Raw genomic sequence first — 21,959 nt, 5'->3', positions numbered from 1 at the left:
CAGTGTAACTAGGGTTCCCTTTTCTCCACAGCCTCGCCAGCACCTGTTGTTTGTGGATCTGTTTATGATGGCCATTCTGACCGGTGTGAGGTGGTACCTCATGATGGTTTTGATCTGCATTCCTCTGATGGCTAGTGATGCTGAGCATCCTTTCAAATGCCTCTGGGCCCTCTGTATCTCCTCCTTGGAAAAGCGTCTGCCCAGGTCCTTTGCCCATTTTTTGATTGGATCGTTTGTCTTCTTGGAGTGGAGTCGAGTGAGTTCTTTATATATCTTGGAGATCAACTCTCTGATGAATCATTAGCAAATATATTTTCCCATACGGTTGGCTCCCTTTTCATCTTGCTGATGTTTTCTTTAGCCATGCAAAAGCTTCTTATTTTGATGAGGTCCCACTTGTTTATTCTTTCCTTTATGTCCCTTGCTTTAGGAGACATATCAGTGAAAAAATTGCTGCGTGGGATAGCCAAGTGTTGGAAGCAACCTAAATGCCCATCAGTAGATGACTGGATCAAAGAACTATGGTGCATTTACACAATGGAATACTACGCAGCAGAAAGAAAAAAACTACTAAACTTCGCGACAGCATGGATGGAACTAGAGAGCATTATGCTAAGTGAAATAAGCCAGGGGGTGAAAGACAAATACCATATGGTCTCACCTATAAGTGGAACCTAACCAACAATACAAAGATGCAAGGAAAATAAGACCAACACTGAAAGGAAAAGAAACGAACAGAGACAAGAGGGATGGAGGGAGGTGGGGACGGGGAAAAGGAAGGGAATGGGAGGGTTGGGGAACGTGTAGCAAGGTCTCATGGACAAAATCAAAGGGGAAGGATTGAGGGAGGGGGGGAAGGGGCAAGGGAAGGTGGTGGGGGGAAGGCAGAGACAAATGTATTTGAAAAAATAAAGAAAATGAATTACAACAAAGAAAAGAACAGTACACTTGAAAGATATGTAATTTTATTAACCATTATCACTCTAATACATTTAATAAAAGTTAAAAAAAGCAAAAAAAGTGTGTGTCAGTTCTATAAAACTCACTTAGGAAACAACCTAAAATTAGCATTTTTTAGAAAGGCATCTTCCTTCACTTTAAAAAATCCATTTAATAAATATTATAAAACATAGCTTATGCTATCTTTGTTTATGTTCATTTTGGACATGGTTATTTTTAAAGATAGATTAAATAATGGTTCAAAGATTTAATTAAGGTCAACTGAATGGAGTTTTCATATAGGTAAATGGGTTAAGATTACATATTTTTTTCTGTAGTACATGAAAAGTTCACAATTCACATAGAATACAGAAATGAAGCCAATTAATTCATACAGCTTTAATTACTAACTTTGTGAAAATTTAGATCCAGTTTAATAGAATGAAGGCAGAAAATCTCCAGTCTATTAATATTAAGCTGAAATTAGCAGGCTGGATAATTTTAGCCCTAATGGGCTCGTTCTTTTCCATCTGTCCAGGACACCCTGCAGTAATTCAAGGCTGTACGCCAACTATCAGAGTAGGCCAACAATTCTGAATTTCTGCTTACTGGTCTTCTATGAGGTTAATTTGTTGATTCAGAGCTTACGACAAGGCAAGGAAAGGAACACTTACTTAGAGCCTATGGTACAACGTGAAATAGATTTTATTCCCATTTTACAGGTGAAGAAATCTAGGCTCCCAGAGATTAATTACCTTGCCAAAGCACCCACAGATTTGGGTTTGGAATAAAGTTTTCCCTGACTAAAAATCCTATTCATTTTTCTCTTCTGAATATAATTCTGTGGTCCTACTGACTTTAATTACATGTAAACTTTAAGAAAATATGAATCCTACCAGGCTTGGATTACGTTGATACTAACCAGAACTCAGTGACTTTTGTGGGATATGCCACCACAGGGGTGTTTGTGATTGGAAATGTCTCAGACAAACCCCATGGTACTGATTCTGAGAGCTGGACTAATATGACAGTGCTTTATACACAGTTCAACCAAACTTGCATCCAAATTATTTAATACTTAATTGCTATTCCTGTGGCATTTTGTAAAAGACTATATTGGTTTGCTAAACAGCATTCCCCCAAATACTAATATTAGAATCCAGTAGTGGGTGGAGACATTTTTCTGCCATGTAGACTGGTGCTAAAATCCCCTACATGCACAGAGCTATGACAAATGCATAGAACGTGATGATTTCAGTACTTTCAACCACATCGTCAGAGAAGGAAGTATGTTTTTATGTTTAGTAGCAGTATTATCTTTCAAATAAAAAAGCTGAATAAGTGCTTTAGTGTCAATAGAATATGTGGTTGCTTAATATATATTTATATTGAAGATCCCATGTTCCCTTTTCCCCCTTGGTACCAATGAGAAAACATTTGCCAGTTTTTTTCTGAAGTCTAAGAATAATTTAAATCAGTTGCTACCTCCTTCCATCTCTCTTTCACTTGTCTTCCTTTTATAGTTGGCCAAGTTATTAACTTTATGCACCTATGTAAACACATCTGAAGAAGCATACATTTACAGGTCCATATCTTCATATACACACACGCACTTGTACCACCATAATAAGAGGCACACATATACAACATAAGGTATTGCTTAGTACTTAGAAATTTAATCTTGAGGGATTAATTTTTTTTTTATTCTCACCTGAGGCCATTTTCAATTTTTTTTTTATATTTTAGAGAGAGAGAGGAAAGGAGGGAGGAATGGAGAGAGAAAAACATCAATAAGAGAGAAGCATTGATCGGTTGCCTCTGTAAGTGTCGGGACCAAGGATAGTAGGCGTTTGGACTGGTGGTAGCTAACACCTGCAACAGGGGATAGGGACAAACCTGCAACCCAGGTATGTGCCCTGACAGAGAATCAAACCCACAATTCTTTGGTTACAGGAGTATGCTCCAACCATTGAACTACACTGGCCAGGGCAAGATTAATTTATACAGTGTAAATTATTTACTAATAAAGAATTCATAGTATGCAACCCAATAACGTAAAATGTGTAATTTAAAAATTATTTCACTAAAGTTTCCACTCCCAACTGGAACGGAGTGAACAGGTTATAGTCTAAGAGAACACATATACAATCTAAATAAAATATAAAAAGTGAGCAGTTAAAGGAAATCAGAGAACTGCTGAAATAACAGGTATAGACCTTCAAGATTCTGAAGAGGAAAGAACCCTGGAGAGGTGAGGAAAGATTTTGCAGCAGTTTTTGTTGATTCTGGGCTCTGACAAGAGTCTACAGTTGGCCTGAGAAGAAGGCCCCCGTGGGTGGGTTAGAGAAACTACCCCTGAGTTCAGGAGTCCTGAGGTACTGAAGTGACAAAATATAGACTTCAGAGATCTCAAAGACATGGCCAATTATCCCATGTGATATTTGTCAAATTCTGAAGCTACAGGGTCTGGAGGCAAAAAACTAAGCTAAAACCCCTGAAACACACCACAGTTTTTGTTTCTGGCCAGTTTGGCATTACTGAAAATAAAAAGACTTTAAAAATAATTGATGTTCAAGACCTGACACAGGGCAGCCTCCCCGTGAACACACTAGGCCAGAATTTGTCCTATGGACCAAATCCAATCTGCCATTATTTTTGTATGGTCCACAAATTAATAATAGTTATACACTTTTAAATGGCTGAGAAAACAACAACAACAACAAAATAAACAGAATGGATGACCTGAAGAGCTTAATGTATTTACTACCTGACTCTTCCAGAAAATAATTGCCAAACTGCAATAATTTTAACTTTTAGTTAAAAACCTGGGTGGGTGGGCAAACACCCTGAGAACAGGAACAAGCCAGAGATAGGTTGGATCTTACCAAACTCAACCCAACCTCATGTTGCCCCAGCTCCGTACTGAACTGAGGTGGACTTAGTGTTTCTACTCCATCTCCCTAGTGGAAGAAGGATACATTTTTGCTGGAGAAAGATATTTTCATCTTGAGCCTCTACAAGATTTTAATAGACATTTTACACACATTCCGTCATTCAGAAAATTATTTCACTAACTTTGTTTGATCTGAGCTGAACTGTGATATTTAAAAAGAAGCCTACTTAACTAGCAGGCTCAACATTAATCCATCAAGAGCAACATTTTAAACAATTATAATCTATGTTATTTTAAAAAAGTAAAACAGAAGTAAGAGTGTTACCTAAAAGAACTTCTGTTGGCATGGAAACTGAAAATATATGTTTGGAATACTAGCATTCTAAATAACTAGATGTTAGTTTCCAATAATAAATTCCAATACTTTATAATAATAACATTCCAATAATAAATAGAATAAGATCCATGATTTATTATGTAGAAAATGAAAACAAATAGTAATTGACCAATTATAAATTATTCTGAGCTATGAGACTGTATTCTAGGACTCGTTTCTCAATGACTTGAGATTCACAGACCCTGGCATCGTATCTGAGGCATCTACTATCTTGAGAAGATAGACAAGTGCAGATATAGGAAAAACTGATCACACTGAAATATTGTAATTATGCAATGTTATGCCTACATCTCTCCCAGAATTTAAAAATTTGACTTTAATAGGATTTTATAATAAAAAGAACAACTCAAAGGAACAAGACAGTTGAGAAGTTTAAAATGTCACAGAACTGCAAAATCATTAAATTTCTTTTAATTAGTATATACTAAGGTTTTACATCTGTGGCACAAGTAAATTGTAATTCGCATATATAACAGATCAGGTCATTCATTTATAACCTATCATAATTTGCAACACATCTCAATATTGTCAAAGATGTACCTAATTGTGCTCAAAAGTCCAGGCCACATAATAACTTTATGGAATTCAAGCACATACAGTTGCAATATTATAGGGAAGGCACAAAGATATAGTTATGAATATAAACTTAAAGGTAGATAGCATTTAAAAACTGGATACATATGCGTTCAAATATGTACATATAAATTGTATACTCCCATTTAAAAAATTTAACTTATTAATATAACTAGTTTGTGAACAGTTCCCTGATAACACAGGAATAAATAATATATTCTAGATACTACTTGACAAAGCCAGAATTGCTGTTAAAACAAAAGGACTTTGTAATTAAAGACTTTTTTAAAAATTTAATTTTTAAAAGACTTTAAAAAAAGTTTAAATACCCCTCATCTTCTTTTTAACTTTTAAGAATTCTTCAATAGTAGATACCTCTGAATAGGCTTCTAATAAGTTGATCAGATAAAGGCTGTGAATGTGGTCAAGTAGTAAATCATTAAGAGACTATTACATTTATAATTTTAGATAAGTTATAAGTACTCTTTTATCATTAAACTCTATATTTAAAAAAATTATAAGTATCTTCAGTAACAGACTTCATCTATATAATTTCCTAATTAGAATTCAAGGTTTATATTAATTTAATCCTCAACATTGTTTAAAAAAATTCTTCACATACATGACAAGTCGATTTTTAAGCAAATGAATGGGACCTGGAAAGTAGTAAGGATAACCCAGCACATTCATGACACTAATTATTTTATTTAAATGTCTGGTTAAACGAAAGTAGCTTTATGTGTAGATCTTCATATCACCAATTCTTTAATAACTACCAGAATACTATCAAAAATCAAATATTATTTATAGTTTCATACTATTTCTATATATATCATAATTAATTCCAATGAAAAGATTAGAGCACTCAGACAGACATACTGCAAACAAAAAGCCCTTAGTAGGTGGTGGAACATCAAGGCCAGGAGTCAGACGGAACCAACAGCAATGACAGCGACGTGAGACCCCGCACAGCTTCCTCAGAGAGAAAAGGGAAAACCACATGGCAATGCTGAGATGCCGAGTTAATTCTCCCTTCTCTCTGAGCATCTAATATTACATCTTTAAAACTGTTTCAACTAGATTCTTGCTTCTTTAGGCGAGACCCTCTTTTAAGAAACACAAACATTCTTGAAGTGCAATTTTGAAACACCATAAAAACTTAATAACCTACCATTTTCTTTGCACTCTTCTGGAGGTTTAGCCTTTTTCGCAAGTCGTGGATCCAGCCATGATGTTGTCTTTGTGTTATGGCTGAAAAGAAAAGAGATCACTCTGAACAGACACATACTGAAAGGAATCAAGTTTATTCCCTAAGAAAAAAAAGGGGGGTTAGTCCAACAAAATTGCAATCGATACACTTAATTTGCTTACTGGTTCTAAGTAGCCCTGAAGGAGGTGTAAGAGTAATTGTGCAAGGCAGCTGTAAATTTGGCAACCTCAGCTCCCTGTCCTCAAAGCAGCTATTTTTATTAAAATCAACTAGAATGTTGCCAAGTTAACCTCATTGAAAATGCAGAACTCATCCAGAGCAAAAGGAATTTATTACAAATACAGGATTCTCCAGTTGGAAGAGCACAGTTCGCAGGCTCTGATACTGTTTCCTGAGTTTTGCAGAAGAATTATTTCCATCGTAAACCTGCCCTTTCCATAGAGTTGTTTTGTTACACTTTAACTACAGAGCTGGCAGAAGCTATACAATAGTGATGCAAATTATATCATGTTCTTAGGATTCCTACATGTTCTCAAAAAGTGATTAATAATAGCAATTTCATTAACTCACATTTAGCTATCTTCCATCTAAATACTTTCAATATAGTTAGGGCAATTGAGGTAAGCCTGTCTGTAATCTAATATTCCTGAAATGGAATTTCTGAGATTTAATATTAATTATGATGATATTTTTATTTTGAAAAATGTTTTTCTAGAATGTCTTTTACTAGAAATTTAAAAGCAAGGGGAGATGTTCTTAGAGCAGTTTTTTTGTTTGTTTTTGTTTTTTTCCAAAGAGGTACTGGACTCACCTGTTTTAGAATCAGCTGGTGGACTTATTAACATTACATGTGCTGGGTTGTTACCGAACTACTAAAGCAGAATCTTTGGGGATGGGTCCACAAAATCTCCATTATTGGCAAGGTGATTCTTATGCACATTACAATTTTAGTACTACTCAGTGACTCATAACTGCTCATTGAAGCTTAAAATCTTTAAAGTGTATACCAGTCTCAAGTGGTCTCATCTACCAAAGGACAAATTATCAAGGATGTGACATTTGTGAGTGCTTCAGGAAGAGAATGAGCAAAGTTACAGGTGTGGAAAAGTGTCAGGTTTATACAAGGAAGAGTTAGAATGCCAATGAATAGAACATGAAAAGGAAGGGTAGAAAAAAATAGGTTAGAAACATAAATTAAAGCTAGATAATACAGATAGTTGTACAAAATTTTAAGAAAGTCAAAATGATAACAATATCAATTTCACATGTATTTTCTCTTCCTTCAATGAAATTTAACTATGTTTTATCTTATCAGAGCCACAAGTGTAGCTATATGATTTGATGTACCAATCTTCTGTGAAGGCTAAGGTCAGAAAAGTATTCCAGACAGCATATTTAATAGCAACCTTTTAGAGACAAAGTGTACACCCAAAGAAGGGAATTTCAAGACAGGAAGGAGGAAAGATGGAATCAAGATGGGCAGTGGGGAAGCAATTCCAAGGTGTTAAAGCACTCTTTAAATGACATTTTTTTCTGGATGATCATCCTGTCTCTGCTTGCATGTAGGGCCATCTCTAATTTGATAACTGGGGTATTAGGGCCCTTGGGTCATGAAGTCTTTGCTCCAGAGGAATATTCCCTTTTATTTCTGACTTTCATGTGTGATAAAGAGAAAACTCCGCATTACTTTCTTTACTTAGGAACTCCTCAATGATCTATGCCTCTGAGCAGGGTTCAAATAATATGATCAGATAAAGGCTGTGAATTTGGTCAAATTATAAAACATTAAGAGAGTATGCTAACTTTTATTTTTTCCCCCAACTTGACCTTTGTAAAGTCTGAAGGTGTTGCATTATCAGGTTTCAGAAGGATGCAAAGTGTCCTGGACACTTTGATCTCATTCTGGTCTTCCTCTGTAGTCATGTCAATATCATCTAGGCTTTTCCTCTGAACTGAATGGAGGTTATGACTATCCTGAGTAAGAGGATACTAGTACTGAGTTCAGTGCTTGATGCTCCTATTTTGAAAAAAGAATTTCCTTTAAAAATGATCTTTATAGACATGGCTCAGTTCAATGTGTGTGTGTGTGTGTGTGTGTGTGTGTGTGTGTGTGTGTGTGTGTGTTACAGTCTATACTTTTGTGTGCTATAAGAAACGTTGGGAAAAGAAATTTCCCTCCTTTCTATTCATATCTTCTTCCAATTACTTCCTCCATTTTGGAGAAATGTCATCTCTAGGTCTCTAAGACATACTCACAAAAGCAAACACATCTATGTATAAGTATTAAAGGGCCATTACTAAGCCGCTTCAGGGAGTCAAATTACCACTTCTATATCATAATACCATGGGTCTCACATACTGGCTAATGTAGAAGAGAACTGTGAATTTCCTATCTTTCCTGAGTTTATATAAAGCATTTCACTACAGGATGATTTTTTTAGGTTGAACTAGCGTTAATGGTATGTCACTTTAATACATTCTGACAGACTGAGTCTCTTAGAGTTAATAGCATTTTTAGCTGATCCTCTGAAATGATTCTGAAAGGAATGTGGGTAGTAGTTACCTCCAATAATTGTTTTAAACATCATGAAGATATAGCACAGTATTTTTCAATAGTGGTTTTCACCAGCCTTATAATTTACAGGCTTCTTCAATGTGCCTTGCAAAAGGGATATTTTTAATGCATTTGGGAGGCAACGGACCAAGTGGATTTCCCACTTCCTTTAAATTATATATTTTTAATGCGAACAATTCCTTTTGAAAATAGGATAAAACATTGGGCATAAAACTGTGTACAAAGATGAGAGCACTGAGGGATTTTTCACAATCTGCATACTACCTTTTTTGAGATTTGAAGTTGTGATTTTCCTTTCATTTTTATTGCTTGAATAGAGTCAGAAGTAGGACAACAGTTGTTTCTTTCTTTCTTTCTTTCTCTCTTTCTTCTTCTTCTTCTTTCTTTTTTTTTGTATCTATCCAAGTTATATGTAGCACAAATGACAGGAAGGTAAGATGCTAATGTTACAAAAACTTATATTTAAATACTAGTTTCTTTAATAGACACACATGAACAGGTATCTCCTGCATTTGCAAATGAATATTTCTTTTTATAGCTGGGGAATGGAACAAACACATTCTAAAAATTTTGAATCATAATAATATACTACTCTGTATTTCTATGGATCAAGTTAATGAAAAGTGAAATCAAGTAAAGTTGGCAGCTAATCTAGTTTAATCAGTGTGCTATTAAAAGTCCTGATGAAAATCTTTAATAAAATGGTTTGCCCAAACTCTAATGTTAAGTCTATTCTGAGTCTATCTGAAGGACTGGAACAAACAAGAAGTTAAATTTTGTCCCACTCAGAAATTCTAGTTTAAATTCATATTGGAATGTCCTTGCAGACATGTGATAGGCTGACTTAACAATGAATCAGGAATTTGTGTGTATTTTGTAAGTTTAACCTTTTCCAAACAGTCAAAAGAAGCTGGTTAAATGATAACGTCTTCTGAGGAAACATTCTAATCACATAGGAAATGCTTCACTTCACAGGAAATACTGCTGACATGATGGCACACCATTGCAAAGTTACTCTCACTGTCGGATGAATGTCCTAATTGTCTACTTCGTCAGGGGCTGCACTAGAACTTACACGCACATCTCTTTATTGTGATTGGGGCTACATATTTTTAACTCTATTTTACAGATAGAGGAACAAAGGTTGAGAGAAGCTAGGCAATGTGCCTAAGATTACACAGGTAGTGTGCGGACATGAAAGAGCTATGCAAAGGAACCCCAAATCTGCCACCCTGAAGCTGCCCTTTGGAGACTTTGATTTTAAACTGTTTATCAAGAAACAAGACTCAGAGGGAACCTTTGACCCTCCCCCTTCCTGCCCAACAGATTCAGAGAGGGAAACCTGCTTCAGGAAAGAGAGCTTAGGATATTTCATTAACCTAATTTGAATTAATTATGACAAACAAGAGGGTTTCAGGCAGGTGCCTGTTAACAAGATACCCCCTGTGTTCCCTCCCATTGTTTCTGAGTTACCTAAAAGGATTTGCTTGCCAGGTATATTTCTCTCTTCCTCAACTACCAGCAATCACCCATTCTCACTTCTGAAATCTAAAACTCTGGTGCCCCCTTTCACCTTTGCCCGCAATGTCTTATATACCCAATGTTGCTTCACTGCCTTTGGAACTTTCATGCCTTTGAGAATTCCCCATTAATCTGTCTCTGTTGATTTGATTATTACTCCAGCCAGAAGAACTCAGAAGGAAGGGGGAAAAGTATTAATATCTTTTTAGCCCCCATATTGGCATTAAATCCAGATATATGTCATTCCCAAGTCCAAAGTATTTATGATCTGAAACCAGAGGCATAAACTTAACACTTCTCTTTTTATATTGAGGTGCTTTATTTCACAACTTCAAAGGGTAATCAAAGATCTCTTATTTCTTTTGCCAACGGTTTAGAAACAGAAACCATTATGTCCTATTTGAGGATAGGAATAACTAAATGAAATTCCTTTGCGTTAAATGTCCTCTACTTAGTAGGTATTGTATTAAATTGCACATACATAGACTTGAAAGAGAGAACATTGTAACTGAGGAGGCACAAATAATACATTACACATGAAAATGAGTTCTTTTGCAGTGTGGAGAAGAAGTTTAAATGTGGTGGCAAGATTTTATGCAGGTTAAGGGAAATAATACACCCGTGGGGACATAGAGGGTGGGCAGGCTCTAGCAGCAGCTGCCTCGAAGCTTTTGGTAATCCTCCATATATTTTCTTGGTTCCTGGTAATGATCAAGGTGCCATTCAAACCATCAAATCCAACTTTCTCGTTCTTCCTGGGCTTGAGTGAGGCCCTCCATCTGACATACTGGCATCCTGTGCCCTTTCTCTAACCCAATTACCTTTCCAGTTTTTCCCAGGCTAGGCTCTACCCCTGTATGTTGTCATTTTGGCTCCAAAAGTAGGAACACTTCCCTGTTCCATCTTGACTTCTATTGTCCATGTCAAAAAGTTCTGGTTACTTCATCTGGTTTCTACTGCACATGTGTCCAGAAGAGGAATTTTTCCCTCTTTTTTCCTCCCATAATCCAGTACTGGGCTGGCAGCAGCCCTTGGGAGATTTCCTGTCCTCTCCAAAGATTAAATCCCCTCGGCAATAGTTCCCTGGAGTGTGTGAATGAGTCCATAAATGCTATAGCTTCTGAGTAAGCTTAATGGATTGCTGTCTTAATATCTGATTAGGATTCCCAGTTTAAGATTAATATTTGTTTCCCTTTGTTCTTTTCCTTATTAATAATTAGCTAAGCCCTTCCTTATTAAAAACAAGCTAACTACCTATGCTAACAATATCACTGGAAACATTTTTCTCCTTATAAATTTAACTTCTCTATTCAAATCATACTCAAATCAAATTTTCTTCATTCAAATACGAATATTTTTTCATAACTAAGTCTGAAAAATCTTGATTTATATAATCTATGTATAAATATTATGCCTTAGAAACTATACTAAAGAATTAAGTTAATAAAATGCTATCAAATGGGTCAAGTACTTATGAGGATTAAAACTACCATTTTCACATAGATCATGCCACATTCTATACTCCATTTCATTCTCTTCTCATTTACTCTGTTTTTCCAGTCAGGGTACATACTGCTTAACAGTTACTTAGGTGGATCCTCAAGGTTGACCCAATTCAAATCAAATTTTGAGACATGTCTCTTTTCCTTCTTTTTTTCTGCATATTTCCTTTAGCTCTCTTCTTTCCTACCTTTGTATTGCTACTCAGACCAAAAAAAATGTTTTCATTACTACACAAATATTGAATATTTCATCAACTGCAGTTTTATTAGTGCTATCAAATATACTCCTTTGCTTTGCTCTATTTACTCTAAAAAGATTAACAGACTAAACACAATGACAAATACATTGAATTTTAAAAGTCCCACTAAAAAGTCAGTTCTAAGTCTCAATATTTAGTTGATAAACTATATATTCATCCAGAAGAATAATAAGAGATTGAAGTCAATGATATTTGACTCCGTGAAGCATAATCTTTTGAACACACTAAACAAAATCCAGGTAGATATTTTAGAATCTCTTGAGCAATTCAAGATGTGTGTCAATGTTAAAGTTGCAATCGTAGTGCAGCCGGTGGAGACTGTGTGCTTTTACAGGATCATGAGGAAAGCATTCCACAAACCCACACACAGAAGACTGTGGAGTGGCAAGATTTATTTGGGTGGAAATAGAAGGCTGCTCCTGGGTTTCCAATGTCCCTCTGTCCCTTGCACCAAAGAAAAATTCCAATCTTGTTTTCATCAAGGCCAAAAAAGGGCCAGTATCTAGAGTTTTTGCTTCATATCAAAGCTTAGTCCATTGGAGCCCACACAATCTGCTCTGGCCCCAGGTGGCTGTTAGACCCACATAGCTGCCATGGAGAGAACATGTGAATGAATGGGGTGAGTATGTGGACATGAGAGAGAAAGGCTTTGTTCCCTGGGATTATATTATCTCAGGTTTAAGAATGACCAGACACTTTTTCACAATTACCAATCAACTTCTCAAGCTTTCATGGGCTTGCCCTAGCCAATCCTTTCTTTCTGTAGGTGAGACTGATAGTTCTCCATGATCGCCATCTTGACTTCTATTGCGCATGTCAAAAAGTTCTGTTACTTCATCTGGTTTCTACTGTGCATATGCCCAGCAAATGATTTTCCCCTCCTCCCCGCACTGATAATCTAGTAGTAGACTGGCAGAACCCCTGGAGAGGTTTTCTTGTCTGGTTAGAGGGTTAAATCTTCTTGGCAGCAGTCCCTTGGAGTGTGTGAATTAGTCTGTAAATGCTATAACCTCCTAGTAAGCTTAATGAAACGCTATCTTAATAACTGATTCAGCTTCCCAGTTTATTACGATTAATGTTTGATTCCCTATGCTCCCTTTCTTATTAATATCTAGCTACCTATGCTAACAGGAGTAGTCATATAAACTTAGGGACAGCAATAACACAGAGATTATTCACTATATTTTATGTAATTTTAAAAATAAATATTTATTATTTATAAAGGTTTATAAATTGATTATATTTCAGACCTTAGTCAAAAGAAATCCTCAGGGTGGTTATACCATCTTTTCAGCAGACTTTCTCTTGATGCTTTTTCATTCAAGACTACATGCTTTCATAGTTTTACTAATCTTTTTTCTCTGCATACATTGGTAATCCGCATAAAACGTTATTGTCAATGACCTTTTGTTGTATGTTTCTTAAGTAATATTCCTAAACTTTTGTTGACCATATAAATATTTGAATTTGCCCTCATATTATCTTTCACATGTCCAGGAAACTTTTTTAAAGGAAGTTTTGTTATAAATATTGTTTTTGATATTGTGGGTGTGTGTTGCATACTGTTTTGCCTAAGACACTATTTCCTTCCGGGAATTGTACCAAAATCTTGTGCAGTCATAAGAAAAAAAAAAGGAAGAAGTATTCATATATCCAGATTCTGTGATTGATAGGGATATGACAAACCTAACATGAGAAAGCATTATGCGGGTGTTGTTTCTTACCAAAAAAAAATGATTGTACTTTTCTTGAAAATAAAGTTCACATTTTGTTTTCTATTTAATAAATGAAATTTTAAAATGTTTAAAGTGGTAATTCATGGTCACTTAAAACTTAAGGAGATACAGAAATAGCAATACATGGAGAAACAGAAAATTGTGTATCTTGTTAGAATTTAAAAGCAAATTCAGCCCTGAAGATTTTCAAAACCATGTGCTGCCATGACATTATTCTCAGATGTAATTTTCAGTTTCAAAAGTCTACTTTTAAAAATCTATTATTTAAGATGGAATAGCATTCACTGCCATTCAAGAAGATGGTAGTAAACAAATAGGTTCTTGTTGTCATTGTTTTTTGTTTTTTTTGCCAAAGTAATAGCATTCTCTTTTATGTCACTAACTAAACTGACTAGCAAACAAAGAAGTAATTTAATGGGATTCCCAAAGCCTGTCAATCCAGATTAACCCTGTGGCAATTCTGTTTTATGAAACATTTAGCCTCTTGGGTATTGAATTTCTGGCCAAGAAACTTATAAAACAGATATAATTGTAATATAAAAGTTTACTTTTATTTCAGCTATTGTTTGTTTTTATATTAGAGGTAATATGGGATAATAGCAATGGTTTTGCAGAATGATAGAACTATGAAACTGGGAATTTCAATTTGTCCAAAGGTACCTCATGTATAGAATGGGAGTTCCATCAAATGTTTATAGGGTAGTTATAATATAACATATGCAAAGTAGTCACCACAGCGAAATGGTTAAATGCAAGGATGCTGGGGGTGGACTACATCCCATGAAAGGTACAAATCTTGTCAGAGATGTTGACTACTGTATTTCCAGGATTTAAAATGAGTCCTAGCACATAGTATATACCCTATAAATATCTGTTAAATAAATGGAATTAAAGCATGCTAGTTTTGTCAATTCTTGGATATATGACTAGGAACAAGTCACCTCTGTAAGCCTGTTTCTTAACCTGAGAATTAAATGAGCACAATGTAAATGCTTAACATATTAGCTATTATTGTTAGGATAACCTGAACACAGTGTAAACAAAGTAGGCATTTTGTATGTGCTATTATTATAATTTAATTTTACAATTAATATATATTGTATATATTAGAAGATAATATTAATGAGGATGATGTTATAAGTTAAGAAAACTACTGGTTTAAAATAACATGCATTTGAAAGTCTTGAAAATTGTTAAATATAAAACATTACTAATGCTTTAAAATGTGTTTGGAAGAGTACATTCTCTCACAAGTTAAAATTCTGTTATTTAAAAATACTTTCTGAAGTATGCACTTTTTTCCCTTTAAATATCATTGTAAAGGATAAAAGTATTTATATCATTCACCAAAGGAAGCAGCTCTGAAGAGCATGTATTTGACCCATGTGTTCAGTATTGAGAACAATGAAAAAAATCTTCCTTTTGTAAAGGCAGAACTTGTACAGTACTTAGAAATATGAATTATTTTGCAGTATTGAGTCAATAACTATTTTTATACATTGCATAGAAAAAACAATGAAATTCCTTGTTATCTCAATTCACTATCCAATATGCATTTTTAAATACATATTTAAGTTAACCTTTTGGCATAGGTAGAGCTCCCCTCTTCTACTCAGAAATAAATTATATTTACAGAAATTTTATACAAAGAACCACAGGATCTTTCTCTTTTTTTATTTTCTATTTTATTACGAACTTCATTTCAGTAAAGTGTAATGAAGGAATGTTACTTATGAGGGGAGACTTCTTTCACTCTAAGACTCTCTCAATATTTGTACCAGAGGAAAGTTTTCACTCATGTCAGCTCTCCTTACCTCACAAATCTAATTTTTCTTTTCTATCTTTCCTTCTGTCTGTTTGACCTTCCTCTTAACTTACTCTACCTTTCTTTATCTTCTTTCTTTACCATGACTTTGTCTCGGGACTGTAAACATTTATATTATAAATAGCATTTGTTTTAAAGTTTCTTGACCATAAATTCTGGGACACATCATGGCTTAGTCCCTAAGAAAGTCCTTTTGGCCTCACTATGCTCCCTCTCCTGCTCCATCAGATTATACCAAGGGGCTTTCATCATATAGAGTTCATTCACATAAAATTCATTGTGATATCTATAGTAAAGGTACCCACAGATCAACGACAGTGGGTCAGAATGTTGATTTTGTCAAATGTACTTAGGAAGGGAAGGGGCATTCCAGAGCAAACAGCGTAAGCAGTCAGGAGAAATATCAGTGAAAACTGGGGGGAAAGTAAAGCAGAGTGAAAACAGGCAGGGACCAGATGAATAAGACGCCGATCCCTCCCTGCTCTGTGATACTTCGGCTCATCACACTGAGTCTTGAGATTCAAAGTAAACTTCAGGAAGCAAAGAAAGATGGAGCTCAAACTGGTCCAGGATGAGGGGGGAGGTGGCGGATGCCTCCATTCTGTGAAATAACCTTTCAAGCAGGCCGTTCGCTCCTGCCCGCTATATTGATCATCTTCTCATCACACTCACTTCAGCCTTAACTCCAGGCTTCGGCATTCTCCTCTGAATGAGTCCCCGTCAGCATCAGCTTTCTCACTACAAATAAAATTTTTCCTTCTTTTGTCTTAATTGTCCAAATCAACCCATCTCTGCTCCTAATACTATACGTTCATCCTTCCCTGCAGTAACACAAAGAATATAAAAAAACAGAAAAAACCCTCTGCTTGTCTTTCAAAAACACCGCTGATCTAGCAAAATGAAAACTAAGCAATCATTTCACAGGATTCACCAACTAAACCTACCCCCTAGTAAGGTCTAATTATTTCTAATACACACAAGGACTGGGTTTTTGTAATAACAGTTCTCATATGTGGAATGATCTATCTACGTATTACCGAGTTTTCCAGTCTATGTTATTGCACTTTATCTACGATGCCTCCTTTTACTACGTAAATCTGTGCTAAGCATATCCTTCCCTGAATAGTTATCACAAAACTCAGAGATTGTTTACTAATACTTTATAACTATTTGTTTCTGTTCCCCAACTTGACAATAAATTTGAAAGCAGAAACTAAATCTTTTGAGTCTTTGAATTCTGACACTAGATGACTGACTAGTATATTAACAGAATAATGTTGGTAGATTCTCCCAAGTCCTGATAAAGTCTAATTATTTATTATATACCATTAGCACAAATTCTGTCTTCCAAAATCCCTTTGTCTACAATCCTCAAACTTGACCCTATTAAAAGAAAAAAAAAGTTTATTTATAGTCCCAAAGAGAGAAGATTTTATAACTGCATTACTGGAAACATCATAAGAAAACAGTTCTTTTGACTTATGTTGGTTTTCTTTTATTATTTCCACATAGCCTTACTGTCCTCGTATTATATTAAAAATGTGATATCATCAGTCTCCTTGTTCTAAACATCAGTTGTTCTGAACATAAATGTGTGACCTCACATCTAAGGGTTATATTTCACAACTGGTCTACAAGAGTTCCACGTTGTGCTTATCAGTAACAAAATTATGGTTTTGCATATAAATACTTTTGTGCATTTAAAAAATTCTATACTACTTTCTCTTTTCCACTTAATTGATAAAAACTGTCTTTGGGTTATTTATTATAGCAAAGACATAATATAAGAGATTCTTAGTTTTTTCAAATTTGTAAGTTTTGTCAAAAGGTGAATGATAGTAATTCATATTCCACAAAACACTGCAGAAATCATCCATATGGGAGTCAAGCAGAGCAGTAAGTAATTACCTGATTATGTATTCCCTCAGCCACATGTATCAAAATTTCGACCTTCATGTGAGAATTAAATATTGGCATGTGGTAACATTTCAATTTCACAACAGAGTTCTACCTATGGAGATCTAAGTCACAAATCATTCCAGGTTGGGAAAAAGAATCCAGTTTTAATATTTTTTGAATAATCAGAGTTTATATATTTTTATTAAGGGTTGGTTTTTAATTTATAATATTCGCTTTTATTCTTTCTAATGAACATTGTGATTATCTTATGCATATTAACAATTTAATTTTGTGCTAGGATCTTCAACTTTGCAGTTCATTTTTAAAAAGTACTTCTAGGAGATAAAAGAAAAATTAGACAGTATTAATAAAACATATTGAAAATTTCAGAAGATGGGTGCTGCCGCATAGAGGATGAGTCAGGACCGAGATCCCGCTGGCTTCTCTCTCAGTTCTCCCCACAAAGCCTCCATTCCCAGTCCCTCCCCAGGGTCTCCAGCCCACTCTGTCTGTGCCTCCACAGGAGACCACGCTCTTTCAGTCTCACATGGAAACAAAATCTTGTATGTCCTCTCAAGTATCTGATGATGAAAAGAGAAAAAGAGAAAATATCCATTCTTTGACTATGTGTGGCCATGTTGGTTTTGAGAGTTTGCCTGATCAGCTGGTCAACAGATCCATTCAGCAAGGCTTCTGCTTCAATATTGTTTGTGTCAGGGAGACTGGAATTGGAAAATCAATGCTGATTGATACATTGTTTAATACTAATTTTGAAGACCATGAATCCTCACATTTTTGCCCACATGTTAGACTTAAAGCTCAGATATATGAACTCCAAGAAAGTAATGTTCGATTGAAATTGACCATTGCGAACACAGTGGGATTTGGTGACCAAATAAACAAAAAAGAAAGCTACCAACCCATAGCTGACTATGTAGATGCTCAATTTGAGGGCTGTCTCCAAGAAGAACTGAAGATTAAGCGTTCTCTCTTTAACTATCACGATTCTCGTATCCATGTGTGCCTCTACTTCATCTCACCAACAGGCCACTCTCTGAAGACACTTGATCTCTTAACCATGAAGAGCCTTGCTAGCAAGGTGAACATTATACCAGAAATTGCCAAAGCAGATGCAATGTCTAAAACTGAATTACAGAAGTTTAAGAGCAAGTTCATGAGTGAACTAGTCAGCAATGGCGTCCAGACATACCAGTTCCCAACAGATGATGAAACTGTTGCTAAAATCAATACTTCAATGAATGGACATTTGCCATTTGCTGTTGTAGGAAGCATGGATGAGATAAAAGTTGGAAATAAGATGGTCAAAGCTCGCCAGTACCCTTGGGGTGTTGTTCAAGTGGAAAACGAAAACCACTGTGACTTTGTAAAACTCCGGTAAATGCTCATTTGCACAAACATGGAGGACCTGCGAGAACAGACCCGCTCTGGGCACTACGAACTATACAGGCGCTGCAAACTAGAGGAAATGGGCTTTACTGACGTGGGCCCAGAGAGTAAGCCGCTCAGTCTTCAAGAGACCTACGAAACCAAAAGACACGAGTTTTAGGGGGAACTCCAGAGGAAGGAAGAGGAGATGAAGCAGATGTTTGTGCCGCGAGTGAAGGAGAAAGAAGCCATACTAAAAAAAGCTGAAAGAGAGGTACAGGCCAAATTTGATCACTTCACAAGAGCCCATCAAGAAGAGAGAATGAAGCTTGAAGAAAAGAGAAGACTTTTGGAAGAAGAAATAATCTCTTTCTCTAAAAAGAAAGCTACCTCAGATATACCAGAACCAGACTTTTATGGTGATGGGCAGCAACCTAAAGAAGGACAAGGACTGTAAGAACTCCAATTTTATGTAAAACAAAGGTTCCAGATAACAGAAAGTCATCACAAACAAAGTTATTAAAATGTTAGAAGTATGCTGTGATTTTTCTTGCTTATTTTATTTGTTCTATCTGGCAAGCGGCCACAGTTCCATAAGTGGCCATTTATGGAAAAACACTCAAGTATAAATAAGATCAATATATAAGCCCAGACCAGATGATGAACTTATAGATTCACTGTTAGAAGTTTTTAAATTGCTGGTTTGTGAGGAATCTAGGTCATTGCTCCTGCGACCAATTTGTTGTCACTTTGCAGAGCATTACACCACAGAGCAGTGTCAGTGCCATTGAAAATACCAAACTCCTCTATGTTGTTATTGCTGTCTGATTGCATTCATATTCCAAGATGAACTTTTTTGTTATACATACTAAAGGTAAAATTTGGGGACTATGTTTTAAAATGTATTATGTACCTGAAAGTCTAACCTCATAATAGTTTTATAGAACTTTTTAATTTTTGATATAATTATCTAGTTGGTAACGTGATCCTAAGATTTTGTATCAAATTTTATATAACATGATAGCCTTCCATGCTTCAGTATGCCTTTCTGTGGTTGATGTGTTATTGTGGTGAAAAAAATAAGTTCCAAAGAAAAGCATCCAGGTGTATAAACCCTTTTTCTAGTGATAAATACTTTTGAACCTGGATGTTATCACAGTGTGTTCTGTAGGATGTATTATATACTGTTGCTTAGAATTCTGTCTTCTAGGGGAAAAATAATCAGATTGAATTATCTTACTAAAAATATTGCTTAAGAAAATAGCTATGAACATTTGAATACTAAAGATATAAAAATTTAGATGATTCATATCAAAAGGGATAGTTGAATTCAGTGCCTTAGTAGTATCCTCAGAACAATTAACTTTTCTTAACAGTCATAGGTATACAATTTTTTATTTTTGTACTTCAATATTCTAAGTAAAGCTGACATTTATTCTTGACAAATAAAATATATCTACATATTTATCAAAATGTGTATAAATTAACTTTTCTATTTACAAAGTATCATCTTAAGGAACATTTTATCAAAGTTCATTTAATTATGTTTGAATTATTTCAAAACAGGTATATTACCAATATTTTTCAGTGTTTAACTTAGTCTATGTTAGATTCTGAAGAGCATTTTTTGTTTGTTTCATGAAGCTGTGTAAGTTGCAAATAAAACCTTTCATTTAAAAAAACAAAAAACAAAAAATTTCAAATTGGGAAAAGAAGCCCCAAAGGAAAGAAAAGATTAGATAGAGTAAGTATCACCAGGGGGTTCAGGATTAGCACTGTAGTTTCCTTGGCAAGTCATAAAAATGGAGAGCAAGAAATACAAGAGAGTTTAAAAAATAAGTATGATGAACAATACAAAAATAAATAATTTTATTGACACCTGATCTCAGGATCAAATGCTCACAATATTTTCTTTTGTGACCAGCAAGCATTTTGCTCTAAATAGCTTCATCCTATTAAATCACAGAACATGATAGGGGGAGTTTCAGTAATCCAACTTAAAAATGTGCGATTATTTCCTTTGGACTATACGGATGTCTTGGAAGAATAGAGTAAGCATATCCCGATAATTGTAACAAATTTTACAATGAAGTTGTTTAATAAATCCTTTGATTTATAGGGGTAATTTAGGATCCTTAACTGTTTTAAGGAACTATCCCATTATTCTCTAACAAAGAAAGAAGCTAATGACAGAAGCAATAGAATTTATTATTTTATTTTTACCACATTTCCATTTGCTATGTCATTTATATACTGCTATGACATTTGTGGCAATGTTCAAAGAAATGTGTGAACTCACTCAATGAAGTAGACTTCACCCTTCTCTGTATAGGCCATTTCCCAGTTATCAGGCAATGGGTCTGATTCCTCATTCTCTTCAGGTTTTGTTGGTTTTGCATCATCCATCTGCTCCTTCAGCTCCTCAGACTGACTGTACACTGGTGCAGGATAAGGCTGGGAGGGTGTCTCCCCTGAGGCACCTGCACTCTTGTCTTCATGTTCACTGGATTCTACGAGAGAACAATGACATGTTTGTCACTCCAGCCATAGCAACTTCTAACTGTGTGGAATACGCTGCATCAGGGAGTAAGGTCTGTGAAGGCTAACAGGAAAAGCATACTTGCAAACAGCTCTGAAAATTATCACGGCCTATTTGAGTTCCCTTTTCATGCATTATTCTTGTCTATCCTTCAACTATTTGTTGTTGATTGCTAAATGGGAGGACCATCATTTCACGACACAGATGTGGTAGGCAAAATAATGGCCTCTAAGAATGTCCATGCCCTACTCCCTGGGCCATGTGAATGTTACCTTACATGGCAAATGAGGATTTGCAGATCTGATTGAATTAAGGTTAAGTTTGAGATTAGGAGAGTAATTATCCAGGTAGTCTCAATGTAATCACAAGGATTTTTTTTAAAGTGTAAGAGGAAAGCAGAAGAGGAATTTTATGGAGAGATTTGGCCACTAATGAATAGAAGATAGAAGAAGGGAGCCAACTACGAGACAAGATAATGAGGGTGCTCTCAGAAGCTGGCAAGACCAGGGAAAGGATTCTCCATGAGAGCCTCCAGAAAGGAATGAAGTCTAACCCACCCCTGATTGTAGCTCAATAAGATGTAGGTCAGACTGCAAATCCACAGAACTGTAAGATGATAAATTTGCATTGTTCTAATCCATTAACTTTGTGGTAATTTATTACAGCAGAAATAGGAAGCTAATAGAGAGAGAGAAAACTAAAAG

The 21,959-nt window shown here is 35.4% G+C and overlaps 1 protein-coding gene and 1 pseudogene across 1 annotated transcript in view; one reads left to right on the top strand and one right to left on the bottom strand.

Annotated features, from left to right (window-relative positions):
* MAGI2 (membrane associated guanylate kinase, WW and PDZ domain containing 2) overlaps positions 1–21,959 on the bottom strand; it is a 1,404,484-nt gene that overhangs the window by 449,518 nt on the left and 933,007 nt on the right. The window contains exons 5-6 of the mRNA XM_054563833.1: positions 21,016–21,226; positions 5,974–6,053 (exon numbers count right to left, since the gene is read on the bottom strand). Coding sequence (XP_054419808.1) covers positions 5,974–6,053; positions 21,016–21,226 — 291 coding nt within the window. The remainder of the gene's footprint in view (positions 1–5,973; positions 6,054–21,015; positions 21,227–21,959) is intronic.
* On the top strand, positions 17,869–19,192 carry LOC129062798 (septin-10-like; annotated as a pseudogene).

Source organism: Pteronotus mesoamericanus, unplaced genomic scaffold, assembly GCF_021234165.1.
Source record: "Pteronotus mesoamericanus isolate MK-2021 breed Mesoamerican mustached bat unplaced genomic scaffold, CSHL_Meso_final scaffold_85, whole genome shotgun sequence".
Taxonomy (NCBI): domain Eukaryota; kingdom Metazoa; phylum Chordata; class Mammalia; order Chiroptera; family Mormoopidae; genus Pteronotus; species Pteronotus mesoamericanus.
This window is presented reverse-complemented; position numbering and strand designations above follow the sequence as displayed.